General features: G+C 33.3%; 2 protein-coding genes across 3 annotated transcripts; one reads left to right on the plus strand and one right to left on the minus strand.

Annotated features, from left to right (window-relative positions):
• The first annotated feature begins 2,621 nt into the window (after window positions 1–2,621).
• LOC107018099 (2,3-bisphosphoglycerate-dependent phosphoglycerate mutase) lies at window positions 2,622–6,267 on the plus strand. The gene is made up of 9 exons (XM_015218479.2): window positions 2,622–2,980; window positions 3,545–3,816; window positions 4,026–4,249; window positions 4,510–4,628; window positions 4,718–4,874; window positions 4,960–5,061; window positions 5,149–5,268; window positions 5,841–5,894; window positions 5,979–6,267. The coding sequence occupies exons 2-8, from the start codon at window positions 3,546–3,548 to the stop codon at window positions 5,883–5,885; spliced, it is 1,038 nt and encodes a 345-aa protein (XP_015073965.1). The 5' UTR covers window positions 2,622–2,980; window position 3,545; the 3' UTR covers window positions 5,886–5,894; window positions 5,979–6,267.
• A 214-nt stretch (window positions 6,268–6,481) lies between these two features.
• Window positions 6,482–11,827, minus strand: LOC107018100 (phosphatidylinositol transfer protein 3). 2 transcript variants are annotated; one of them, XM_015218481.2, is made up of 6 exons: window positions 11,550–11,827; window positions 9,571–9,695; window positions 9,319–9,495; window positions 8,788–8,886; window positions 8,194–8,436; window positions 6,482–7,076 (listed from the first exon to the last, which is right to left on the minus strand). In XM_015218481.2, the coding sequence occupies exons 2-6, from the start codon at window positions 9,643–9,645 to the stop codon at window positions 6,666–6,668; spliced, it is 1,005 nt and encodes a 334-aa protein (XP_015073967.1). In that variant the 5' UTR covers window positions 9,646–9,695; window positions 11,550–11,827; the 3' UTR covers window positions 6,482–6,665. The 2 variants fall into 2 exon arrangements, with proteins under 2 accessions (XP_015073967.1, XP_015073966.1); XM_015218480.2 differs by having other exon boundaries at window positions 9,319–9,498; window positions 11,550–11,785.
• Window positions 11,828–13,422: the final 1,595 nt, after the last annotated feature.

Genomic DNA, 13,422 nt, shown 5'->3' on the forward strand with positions numbered 1-13,422 from the left:
TATATATATGTTCTTACTTTAATCCAAATACGTCCCTATTTAAAAAAATTCCCTCACTTAACCTAATAACAAATTAATTAGTCAATAGCCATAAAATTTTAACACGTATCATAATCTTAAGAGACCAAGATTTACAAAGAGGGTATTTGCTTCGTTTAGCTGATCTAACCAAAAGAGAAAGAAAATTCAATCGAACCTAATTCACTTGTCTTTAATACTATTTTTTATAAATCTAACTTAATTTACGTCCACACCATTTGATCGAAAATAATAATGAGTATAACCAATTTACTTTGCTTTTTGGGAAGTAGACATTAGTTCGACTAATTAGTTTGAATTTTAAAAAGCATATTCTTCCGAGTTCCGAATCTTTCTTTGGCCTCACCAACTTATTATTAGGTTTGACCATAATCTGAGTTGCCATATATAATAATTATTAGGTTTGACCATAATCTGAGTTGCCATATATAATATTATTATAAGTGTATAGAACGATTATATACAATTTGAATTTGTATAAAATGAGAAAGAGAGAAAGACAAAAGAGACTTGACAAGGAATATACAATTGAATCGAATTGTATAAAACGAGAAAGAGAGAAATTAGATACAATTTAAAATTGTATAAAACGAGAAAGAGAGAAAGGCAAAAGAAGCTGGGTAGTGGAGTATTTTTATTGTATAATTATAAGTGTATAGGACGAAAATATATGTACTTGCATGTGTATATACAATTTTCTCACGCTTTATATAAACAGAAACACAATTTATACATTTCGCTTCTGTTTGTATAAGTGAGAAAGGCGAGGTTGGCGAGCGAGATTTGGGAGAGTGGCGAGCGAGATCTGGAAGATGGGAGAGAGGGGAACAGAAATATATGTATTTATACAATTTTCTCTGCTTTATACAATTAGAAACAATTTTTATACACTTGTGTTTGTATAAAAAGTGAGGAAGCGAGCGAAAGATTGGAGGAGAGTGGCGAGCGAGATATTTGGGAGAGAGGCGCCAGACAATTTTTTGCAAACGTTTGCTATGGAGCACAATTAAATCAAACCCTAGCTACCCATTTATTTTAGGTTATTAGTTTGCTATTATATTCAATTTTCCCAATAAATAATAACTATTAGCTCAATAACGATACAAAAATCTACTCCAAAGAAATGGGAAGGACAATATGTAAGAGGTCAACAATCCAATAAAAGATTAATGACGGTATGAATATCTACTCCGAAGTAATGGGAAGGACGATAGGGGGTCAACAATCCAATATAAGATTAGTTAAAAAGGTGATTTAAAATTTAATTCGTGGATACTGATAATAAATAGATATATATGCTCTACGTGATATAATACATGTAAAACATTATATAGAACATGAATTATCATATACATATATCACGCTACATAAGACACATGTCATATTAATAACATGTCATAATATTTGAAAAATCAAAAATACGTAACGTTAAATCATATATTACAAAGATGAAAATCAAAGTTATCGAAACGAACGGAGTACATAGGTAATTAGCGTTAGAAGGTGCATTATGTTAGGTGGGTGGAAATGGAATTAGCAGCCATTCATATTTGAACAAACATTATAAGCACGTGACATTAAAGGGAGGCACGTGCAGGAGTTAGGTGATATTAATGGCCAATTTTTGAAGAGTTGCCAAATAAATATGTTTGTATTAAAATTAAATAAATAAAAAGTCAGTTGTATTGTTGAGACTCGAAAAAATTTAGGTCCCTAAGAATCCTCCAAGGGTTGTCTACTAACCCACCATTTATTCACTTTGAATTCAACCTTTCACTATTTACATTTTTTAAAAAATGTGATAGATTAAATAAATAAATATATGCACTATAGTCCTATAACATTAAATAAATGTGGTTTATTATATACATAAAGAAATAATAAAATAACGATGTTTGATCAATATTAAAGTAAATTCTCACCTTCCTTCCCTATCAACATTCCACTCTCATAAAAATTCAAGGAATAAGAAATCAAATATAGTTTGCCCTTTTTTATTTAGGTAATCAGTATATGTTTGGTCAAACTTTTAAAGTATTCGATTTTGATAATATAATTCGTGTTTGGGTTAGATCAAACTTTTAAGAGTTGTGTTTTAATTTGTGTTTAGCAAAATATAACAAACTTTAAAGCAACAGTTCGTTCATACTCAATCAATATTTTAGAAAATGCTTATAGAAAAAAATTATCTTTTTCAATTTCGATATTTTTATATTTTAAAAAAATATTTTTTCTAAAATCCTGACCAAATACTTCAAACTTTAAAATAAATAAGTACTTTGACTTCACATAAACTTGACCAAAAGGGTTGTTAGTTGACAAATATCTACAATTATGACAACATCTTCCCTAAAATAGTTATGCATATATCTAAGTTTTAATGAATAATCTTATTTAATATTAACATTAATAAAAATAATAAATATAGTATAAAATTAATTTAGATAAAAAGTAAAATTTATTTGTATCGATTGTTTAAGCCGGACAAGTGAAAAAAAGGAGTCCAAATGGTAAAAAGATGGTCAAAATGAAAATAGAGGCATTACCTACCCACATATAGAGACACTATATTATATTCTTCATTTCTTCTCAACACCCAATTGCCAACTCCATATACACACTTTCTTGGAGAAATTTTTTTTCAAGAAAACGATTTCTACTAAGCATCCCATCATTTTCCCCTCTTAATCTTGATTAGTCAGACACATTTTACCCTATAAAAACTCAATCTTTATACCATTTGATGCATGTAATGTGCCATCTTCTTCTCCGCCAACTTTTCTTGATATAAACTCAACACCCTTTTTCGTTTTCCCCCATTTAACAGCACCAAAAGAAAAAGGGGGAAAAACAAGATTTTTCTTGGATAGCATCGTTCCCATTTTCTATTGCTTTGGTTTCTTCGCCAACTTGCAAGCATCGTTTGGCTGTATAAATAAGCGTATGATCTCTGATTAATTCTCTCTATATTCTGCATTTTCTGGTGTTGATCTTAACTGGGTTTTCTTTTTCTTGGTTATGTGAGCTCTGTTTTCATTTCGATATGTTCGATGTTAATGGGTTGATTTGTGATTTTTGCGATTTCTGCTTCTTTTTTTTTTCTGTTGATGTAATGTGTGTATGATTTGATATGGGCTAACCCCACTTTGTTTAATCGATGTCATATCTTGTTACTCGTTAGTCAGTAGGTTTTGTAGTTCTTAGTCTTGGATTAGATCTATCTTGATTGCTAATTAATTTTATTGGATTGATGGGATTTTGCTCAATGCTTTTCCTTTTGTCATTTTTTGTGTTTATAGCACATTCATTTTCATCTTTGATGTAGAAATTGTTCCTATGAAGGAGGGCAACATTTTGTGTTGAACTCTTGGAACTCAAGAATTAGTTCCTCTGTTTCTCTGAGTAACTGTGTTGCACTTTCTTGTTTCATCTTAACAAGTTGAAATGCTGCTGTTTTTGATTTGCATGTACTTTTCATTGACAATGTTGGTTTCTCTGATCTCAGAATGGCTGCAACGACACTTAACCAATCGGTTGGAACTCTTCGGTCTTGTAGAGTAAATGGTAACTCTGGATTGTGTCCTGATTATGGGCATGTTTCCTTTAGACCGGTGTCCAAGGGTTTCAAGGTTGATGTGGGATTGTTGAGAGGAGGAAGTTTTTGTTCTAGAAAGACAAGTACTTGTGTAATTCAAGCCTCTGCTTCTCAAGCTACGGTGTTCGATGAAGCTTCAGCACCATCTAGTGCCACCACCAGTGACTCCAACAAGAAAACAAGTATGATAGTCTATCTCTTGAACTGTTATTTTCAAATCATCATAAGCACATCATAAGATAAGAAGAATCTGTGATCATTTCTTTCATTATCACGTTAAGAAGTAATTGTTCCCCTTCCTATAAATGATTTTCGTGGGATAAATTATATGATTGTTTTAAGCTACTCTGCAGCACTGCATCTGATTCCCATCTTCCTTATTTCCCTTTAGGTGAAGCTGCTTTGATCCTGATTAGACACGGTGAGTCTATGTGGAACGAAAAAAACTTGTTCACTGGTTGTGTAGATGTGCCTTTGACTAATAAGGGTGTGGAAGAGGCCGTTGAAGCTGGGAAACGAATTAGTAATATACCTGTCGACATGATCTATACTTCTGCTTTGATTCGTGCTCAAATGACTGCCATGCTTGCCATGACTCAGCACCGCCGCAAGAAGGTAATTTCTTGGTTAAAGCTTGTAACATTTGGACTTCTCTTACTTCCATTTCACAAGGGTAAGATGTGTTTGGGGGTAACTGTATCATAATAGATATAAATAATATGGTTTGATTGGAAGCCTAGTGCGTTTGCCTGTACATGCTTTCAAACTGCAGTAGACTCCTTTCATTTTGGTTTATCCTTCTGCTCTGAAGTGTTTTAGGCTTCTATATTGGTAGCCTAAAATATTTATCATTGCCACTTTCATGTCAATTTTAGGTGCCAACTATCATTCATGAAGAGAGTGAACAAGCAGGAGCTTGGAGTCAGATCTTTAGTGAAGATACCAACATGCAATGTATACCAGTTGTAACAGCTTGGCAACTAAATGAGAGAATGTAAAAACATCTTCTCCTTCCGAGGTTATTTTTCCTATATCTTTATATATCAGTTGATGGTTCTGATGTATGACTTTGCTATTTTGTAGGTATGGGGAATTACAAGGTCTTAATAAGCAGGAAACAGCTGATAAATATGGAAGTGAGCAGGTTCATGAGTGGCGTCGTAGCTATGATATTCCTCCTCCGAACGGAGAAAGTTTGGAAATGTGTGCAGAGAGAGCTGTTGCCTACTTCACAGAGCACGTAAGCTGAAGCATATTTCCGATCCATCATATTATCAATCCAGTTTAAGGTTTTATGAAATGACATTTTTGCTGTAATGTTGCAGATTGAACCCCAACTGGCAAGTGGAAAAAATATAATGATTGCAGCCCATGGGAACTCATTGAGGTCCATCATTATGTATCTTGACAAGCTAACATCCCAAGAGGTGGAATTTCAAACTTGTTGGGATCTCTTGCATTTTTTTTGTCTTGTCCTGTTAGAAAACATTACGAATTGAAACTCTTCTTATCAGGTTATAAGTTTGGAGCTTGCCACTGGAATCCCCATGCTTTACATATTCAAAGAAGGAAGGTTTATTCGCAGAGGAAGTCCTCCAGCCCCAACTGAGGCAACAGTCTATGCTTATACAAAGGTATGCAAATTCTCAAAGTTATGTTTGAAGTCGTTTCATCTTTGTCTAGACGTCACATTCTTGTTTGACAAACAGTTAGATGAAAGTGAAGCCTGAAAGAATCCTGTTGATCAACTGGTTAATTTGCTTTTAAGGGAATGATTAAGAAAAATAGCTTTGAACATGCAAAGGTTATTATTAGGCATAACAGTTGGGTTATGGCACAAAGTTGAACATCATATAATTTGCTAAACAAGTATGAAGCTGTGTAATCATATAGTTAAGAATCGGCATATTATGTTGCTGTACCTCTAACAAAGGCCAAACAGCAGTGCTTGCTTCTATACTTTGGAGTTCCATTTCATTTAAGTTGTCTGAGTAAGAATCCTCAGGTTCTCACCTCTCCAACATTAATTGAGATATTCTTCAGTCAGGCATAGGGTACACAAGAAATAAGTCAAAAAGGAACATAGTAAAATGCAAAGCAAATAGTGTTTACATTTGTTAAAGTCCTGCATTTTAGCATTTCCCCGATAATAGCTAATTGATTATCTCTGTATGACCAAGTACTCCTTTCTTTTTCATAATAACAGAAATTGGCTCAGTACAGACAAAAGCTAGATGATATGTTTGAGTAACGTGACAAGGTATGTCGATTTACATCTTGTGTTCTATTCCTTGAAAACCACCTGCTATGATTCTTGAATCTAATTATCTCATGGTTTGTGCAGGGGTTTGCTTTCAGTTGAAGTAGATTTGATATGCCTCTTGAAGCCTAGTTTCTCTTGCAAATGGGAGTGATCTGTTTTTTCGTTTAATGTAGTCTTCTCATAGATAGGCCAAACAAACTCGGCCACTTTTTCATAAATGTTGTTCTATATGTGTTGATACTGTGAATTGTAATGTAGAATATATTTTGGTTTTGATCAGTATGAGTAGACAGATTAAAGAGTGAGTCTACTAGTGTTTTTGTTCATCTATACAGCTTATAAATAAGACAATGTAGGGTTTCTTTTCTCAGCTGCTACTTCAATCATTTCTTCTGCTATCAACTATACACATCAGTACAATTCAATCTCCATGGGTACAACGCCGAATGGAACCTTAGGCTTGCTAATTTGAAGCACCTTGTAGCTTCCTAAAAGCAATTTGATGGAGGTGAATGAATTGCCATTTTGCAAAAGCTACAGTCTCCACATTTTCTTGTGTTAAAAGAACTGGTATATGCAAAACATTCAAAAGAACTACCTAGTATAAAGAGGCACAACATTCATTTTATAGCATATCACTCATTACATCACCTTGATTAAAATGTTCTCTGCTAAGTACACTTCAGTTCTGAACCATTTGGAGAAATGGTTAAATTGCCCATCTTGTGAGCATTTACAAAACTAAAAAGTTGAAGACATTGCCTTTAGCTACACTGCTTTAACATTCGCATTTGTACTGTTACTTCCAGGCAAAGTTTCTTCAATTGATGATTCTTCTTCATCAACATCAAGAGAAGGTTTCTCTACTTTCTCATCTAAGACTTCAGAATCGGAATCAGAATTTGTTGGCTCTAAAGAGGGATCAGCTGTCACAGTAAGTTGTGCATTTGATGCAGAATTATCGTCATTCTTCCAGAAAGAAGACAACTTTTTATCATCTTCTCTCATCCTCTCAGCATATTTATTGACATCAAAATCAGCCTTATCATCTCCGCCAAATGCAGACTCCACCAGACTCATGTCAAACATTTCTTCCATCATTTTCTTGCTGTTGGGGTCATCTGAATACATAAAATGGACTTTGCTCGCAGTCTTTGGGTTCAAAAAAGGCTTTGCTAGCTGCACCATTTAGATAAACAAAATAATTGGTTGCCTGGTAATCAAATGGAGATGCTGCAAATAAGGGATGTGTCATCTTAATATTTGAGAAAAACAGAGTTCAAAGGGAATCCATTGGAATAAAGCAAATGTAACCTCAAGTAATGCAACAACTTGAATGCTTAAAATTAAAGCAGGCACATATTTTCGCTCTAATGGTTGCTAAATAACCCAACCAAATCTTGGGGGAGGATAAGTAATTAATATATAACTCAAACTTTCCTGCTTTTATTATTCTTCAGAAGGCCTCTTATCTTTATCCAGTTATTTTTTCTTGATCAAGTAAACTAGCTTTCATCAAAATCCCTGATTCAGTTCTCACGTGCCGTTCTTTCCTCACTTTAACTTTTTATAGTTTCTCTGTTTCAGTGTGTGTTCAGATTTCATGAAAATAGAAGTCCATGGTCATCTGATTGACAACATTGTCCTCTTTCTTCTTACTCTATTCCATGCATCACAATACATGAATTAAGTTTTCTACTGCAGACACTTAGCCTTCATTCAAAGTTTCAGCATTTCTGTCCTTTGGGAAAGCCATTGTTCGCACCAAAATCCATCAGCCATCTTACGCACAACTGAATTTCTAAAAAGTAATTACAAACTATGCAAGACATGCAGACAATGTCTTGGAGTCCCAGAAAGCCAGAAGTCACTACAACTTTGGCTCAGTTTAGGCTATCAAAGCTAATCCCAGTCTGCATGATAACAAGTTACCAGCAAACTCATAGACCCAGAGTAAAGGACAAGGCCTACAGAAGACTGATATAGGAGTATATACCAATTGCAAACACCAATTGACCATGCCGTCAGTCATGCAATTCTCATGACAACCCCATGCATGAGCCTCACCGCTGCAATCTTAAGATACCAAAAGATATCATTTTATCTGGTGTCACGGAAATCTCTTATTGTCAAGATGATCTTTAGTTTCAACTTTCAATATTAACATTGGAGGTCACAGTCCATGCCAATGATTATAGTCAAAAGTTTTTCAGTACACATTATAAAGAAATAGAATCCTGTAGTGTACCATTCACAAAATTAACAACTGCTAATTTAAACTTTGAGGGCAAATTACCTTCCAAAATGGTTCAAATATTTTGGGTGGATCATATAAAATAGCTATCCCCAGTCTTTCAGGATAATAGTCTTCCAAAATATGAGCTGTTTCTTTTGTCACCTTGATTGAGAGATTTGACAGAGTGAATCCATGAAAGTCGATCAACCAAATCATCTGTTCTTGGTCTTCTGGGAGATTTACAACTGCATTTTCCAGGCAATATACTAAATACTTCATCTGTCCTTGTAGAGACTTAGTGTTCTGCGAGGACAGACTCAAAATGTTATCAAGCTTGAGTTAGTTCCTTGTAGCCAAACATTAATCAGTATAACTTATTAATGCAGTTTTTGAAGTACATTTATTAGTTGCTGACATACGAGCATGATCAATTTGAATCAAGTTCATGAAATAGAGGTAATATAAATAACACAAAAAGAATGATACAGACATTGTAGCTTTGAGGCGTATATAACTGAGTTTAAATGGTTTTAAATGTTCATTTTCCTTGCAATTATTATCTCAATTAACCAATTGGATAAGAAAATCATAAGCGATACGATTGTAACACACAAGTATTTTACCCAAGAAAGAAAAAGCAAAACTGAAACCTACCTGGCAACGAGGTCTCATGACAAGAACTGGCCTCCCATGCTTGTCTTTATAATTTGACCTATAAATTTTGCCTGTTTCTGCTTCACTGGCCACATCATCCTGTATCAAAGAAAATGCTTTTATAAAAAAGAACTAAAAAAAATTGCAAGAAAGAACAGAGGATACTATTATCAACATGATCAGTACAGATACTACTATCACGTTTCAAGGTTACAATCCTGCAGATACAGACTGAGGTAATGCACAAGACAATTTATCTGTAAAAAAATGTCACCGATAAAAAATAATTATGAAGCAGATCATGCCAAAGTCTACCGATTGAAGAGATGTATATCTCAAAAGAAGTTAATTTTAATTAATAAAAGCATCATTTTCTCTCCTCCACAAAACAAAAAAGGACAAGAAAAAGATTCATAAATGAAGGTTCCAAAAGTTTATCAAGAAATAAGGGTCAAACAAGCATCTAGACACTTTTGAAGATGGTAAAAAAGAACATGACAGAGGGGGGGGGGGAGTGTTCATTAACAGTACCCAGCGAATTTCTTCAGGCATGAAATCCAGTCTCCACTTCAGGGACGCTTTAAGCATCTTAGCTGCCTTCTTTACGTTCCAGCTTTGAGCTGCTAAATATCTTGAAATGGATGCATCAGAACAGTAAAGGGCCAACTTACCTGAAAGTGGCCCAATCAACTTTCTCATCTCATCAATCTGCTAGAAATAAAGTACTATTTATTAGCATAATCCAGCTTAAAACCATGAATGGAACTTAAAAAATTGAGATACCTTGTTCCGTTCTTCTTCCGGTTTCAAAGAATTCTCCAAGCCATTTGGCGTGGATTTTGTTGGACTAGTACTCATAGTTTCAGGGAATTTTACTGGTGTAATCAAAATTATTCAACCACTGCACGCTGTAATGAAAATGACTACAAAGTAAAGTTTCATTGTAATAGTGCAGCCTTACAAGAACACAGCTATAACCACGGATCAGAACAAACACAACTCAAGCAAGAGCCAAGAATTGTAAGGAACCCCTCCCCTCATAAATGTAGCAGAAAATAGTAGCAACTTTTTCATTGTCTTATCCAAATCTTTTTAAGATTAAAAAACAAAAATAAATAAAAGCCCATATAATTATTTATTCAGGCAGCCCTTTGTTGTCTAGGACATAAAAGAGAAGAGAACCATTTCCCCGTTAGAGTGATGAACTTTTGCAAGACATGAATATGAAGAAATACCTCCCCGTATTAGCAACTGTGTGGGATTGCAAATTCTGAACATAAACCTTGAAGTTAGGACAATCTCAGAAATGACATTAGTTACAAGAAGTTTAAATCACATTTACAAAACATTCCTCGTATCTGTTTTTCCTTTTATAATGCTAACAAGAAACTTGTTGCCTGTTGCTTGCAACTTGTGTAACCAGGATAATCTATTGAGCACTATATAGTAGATGACGAAACCTAATCAGCCTTCATTGGTTCGTGGGACTCATGCAAGGAAAGGCATAATCGCCTAGCAGTGACCACAATTTCTTTGTATCACCTCATCTATCATCTTTGACTTGGTATTTCATGTATTTTACTTCTAGCCTTAACATGTTTTCATTTGTTAGCTTCCATTGAACTAAAATCGGAATTTGAATATTTTGAATGTTTAGCCCTTAAACCAGTAAGCCATGTTAAAAAGCATGAAAAAACTCATTATGTATCTTCATCATAATATCTTATGATATATTTCATTAAAGATCCTAGTTCCTCTACCAGTACATTAGCACCTCAACGTGGAACTCACCAGCAGTTTGCAACGAAACAAATCTTCTGATATTGATATATGAAGTCCAAAGTCAAAACTGATGACATTCTAAGTTCTAACTAGAAAATGATAATAAAACATTTTCCATACCCACACTTCCTTGATCAATGCTTTATACTAGACACCACCACCACAAGTTTAGCACTCCCTTTTCAATTGCCAAATATGCCATTAAGCCATTTAAGCATCACATGGTATGTCATAACCAGATATTTGACGGATAAAAACTCTACACAGCAATACGTTTGGTATAAAATCTTCAAATTACCAGATTGAAAAGTCAAGATTCAAACTAAGAGAAGCTTTGAGGAGGAAAAATGTGTTAATGCCTAACATGATTTCCTGTTAGCATTCCCAGACGGTGCAACAGGTAATTAATGTTTTAGCTGCAAGAGATCAGAAACAACATTTAAAATCTATCAAGCTCTTCTTCATTTCAACTATCAGTAAGGAACTTGTTATTGATGAAATGATAGTCATCAATCATCATCCATTAAATCAGTTCGCTCAAACACGAGTAGCAACTTTAGGTAATATTCGAAGTGCACATCCTCATTTCAGTGATTCTTATTCCCAAAAAAAAACAGCACTTCACTTTTTCTACCAAAACCAAGACCAAACCTTGTAATTAAAAACTTCCAATTGCACAAACTTTCCAGTACACAGTGCAAACATCAACAAGTTACCCTCTTTATGGGATTTTCACATAATTTTAAGTCCAATTGTCCAAATCATCACACCACATAAGCTTATTTAGCTTGCTAACTAACTAACTCATGATTTCTAAAAGCTAGAAAGCAAGATTACTATAAGCTGTAGTGATCACAGCACAGAATTCAATAAACACGCTATAAAACTCATCAAAACAGAGTGGGTGCTCAAGAAAACAAAAACCCAGAAATCATTTTCAAAAATATAAAAAACCCAGAAGAGAATTGAGGAGCTGTTACCTGGGTAACTGTAAATTTGAAGAATTGGATAAAGTTGAAGAAAATCTCCTCAGTTGTCAAGAACCGGACTCCAATGGGAGAAGATCAGCTTTTAGCAGAGATAAAAAAAAAAGGTTATTATACATTGTTTACAGTGACTAAACATATATATAATGAAAAATAATCCATTATATGTATGAATTAGCATTCACCATGTGAGAAAAATCTGAAGATAGTCCTCTTGGTGACGACAAAGGACAAAATGGTCAAAATCTGAACCAGCAAACAGGTAAGGTAATTTACTTCTGGTCCCTCAAAAGTCTTTTTCGGTCCATCAAGTTAACTACTTATTTGTCCTAGTATGGTATTTTGGTATATCGCCTTTTTTTAATAATAATCTTTTAATTTAATTAGATATATTCTATTCTTTTTTTAAAAAAAAAATCGATATATTTATATTATTGCTATATCACATTTTAAAGTTTGTTTTTTATAAATTCGTATAAAGTATCATAATATCAAAAAGTTCATACCCCTAACTACTAGTACTATTTTGGCATAGACGAGAAATCGAGAAGAAACACAAGGGGTAAAAATTAAAAAAAAAAAAAAAGAAAGGAGAAGGAAAGAAAAACATTAAGAGGACAAAAATGCAACTTCCAAGAAAATACTTAAAAATAAAATGAAAAATCTATGGAACTATTTTAACAAAATTTATGAAGTGCCAAGGTGCAAAAGTTTGCGAGAAGGTTTTGTTAAATTTAAAAACGGAAAAGGGCCTAAAATACCCTCAAAGTATTGAAAATGGTATAGAATTTCCCTTCATCCATCTATTGGCTCCAAAATGCCCTTTCCGCCCACCTATTGGGTCCAAAATACCCTTGTCATCCACCCTTTGGTTCAAAATTGACCACTTATTTAACGGTTTTATATTTAAACTATTTAAATATTTTTTAAAATACGTGGCGCTCAACTATTTGTTATAATTTAACTTATTAGTGTAATTTATAAATCAATCCACTACCCACCCATTACTAATTAAATCCCTCTAAATTAATGAACCCGTCACATTATTAATGCAAGCTACTGCCAATTGAGTGTTTTTAAAAAATATAGAAATAAATTATCATACATTCAAGTGGCTACATAAAAATCACCGATAAACTTTAAAAGTATGACTATGTTCATCTTAATTATTCTTACGTCTCAATTATCTGATGTTACTTTATAGGTAACCTTTTTTCAAAATAATATATTAAAGTTTTTAAAATAAATCATAAATATTTATAAAGTCATATTTTAAAAAAGTATATGAATTAATTCGGGATGTATTATTTCTTTACCTTTAATCATAAATTTTTAGTTCAATTTTGAAAGAAAGTGTCCTCCTAAATAAGCGGCTCAACCTAAATATAATTGGGACTTCGATTCGGACTTGAATAATTTTGAATGTCATTTTCAGTATTCTATAATTTAATCGTGTTTTAGTAGTGTTTATGACGATTTTGATATTATAATTGAATTATTAATTGAGTGATGTTTATTTAGTAATGAGTGGGTAGTGGATTGGTTTATAAATTATATTAATAAATTAAAATTATAATTAATAGTTGAACGCCCAGTATTTAAAAAATATTTAAAGAGTTTAATTTTAAAACAATTAAAAATGGTCAATTTTGAACCCAAAGATTGATGACAAGGGTATTTTGGAGCCAATAGGTGGATGAAAAGGGCATTTTGGAGCCAATATGTGGATGAAAGGTTTGTACCATTTTCAATACTTTAATGGTATTTTAGGCCCTTATCCGATTTAAAAATTTTCTAGTCACTCTGAGGGTCGTCTCCATTATAAGGTCACTAAAATAATTATTTGGAGCATTAAATTTTTTGAAGA

Source organism: Solanum pennellii, chromosome 4 (assembly GCF_001406875.1).
Source record: "Solanum pennellii chromosome 4, SPENNV200".
NCBI classification, from domain to species: domain Eukaryota; kingdom Viridiplantae; phylum Streptophyta; class Magnoliopsida; order Solanales; family Solanaceae; genus Solanum; species Solanum pennellii.

What these genes read in the sequence shown, in the direction of transcription:
- LOC107018099 (XM_015218479.2), top strand. Translation starts at nt 3,546, where the DNA reads ATGGCTGCAACGACACTTAACCAATCGGTTGGAACTCTTCGGTCTTGT. An exon ending in TTGCCTACTTCACAGAGCAC is followed by an intron (nt 4,875 to 4,959) that starts GTAAGCTGAAGC and finishes GTAATGTTGCAG; the next exon opens with ATTGAACCCCAACTGGCAAG. An exon ending in CAGTCTATGCTTATACAAAG is followed by an intron (nt 5,269 to 5,840) that starts GTATGCAAATTC and finishes TCATAATAACAG; the next exon opens with AAATTGGCTCAGTACAGACA.
- LOC107018100 (XM_015218480.2), bottom strand. Translation starts at nt 9,645, where the DNA reads ATGAGTACTAGTCCAACAAAATCCACGCCAAATGGCTTGGAGAATTCT. An exon ending in CGGAAGAAGAACGGAACAAG is followed by an intron (nt 9,499 to 9,570) that starts GTATCTCAATTT and finishes CTTTATTTCTAG; the next exon opens with CAGATTGATGAGATGAGAAA. An exon ending in TGCCTGAAGAAATTCGCTGG is followed by an intron (nt 8,887 to 9,318) that starts GTACTGTTAATG and finishes TCTTTGATACAG; the next exon opens with GATGATGTGGCCAGTGAAGC.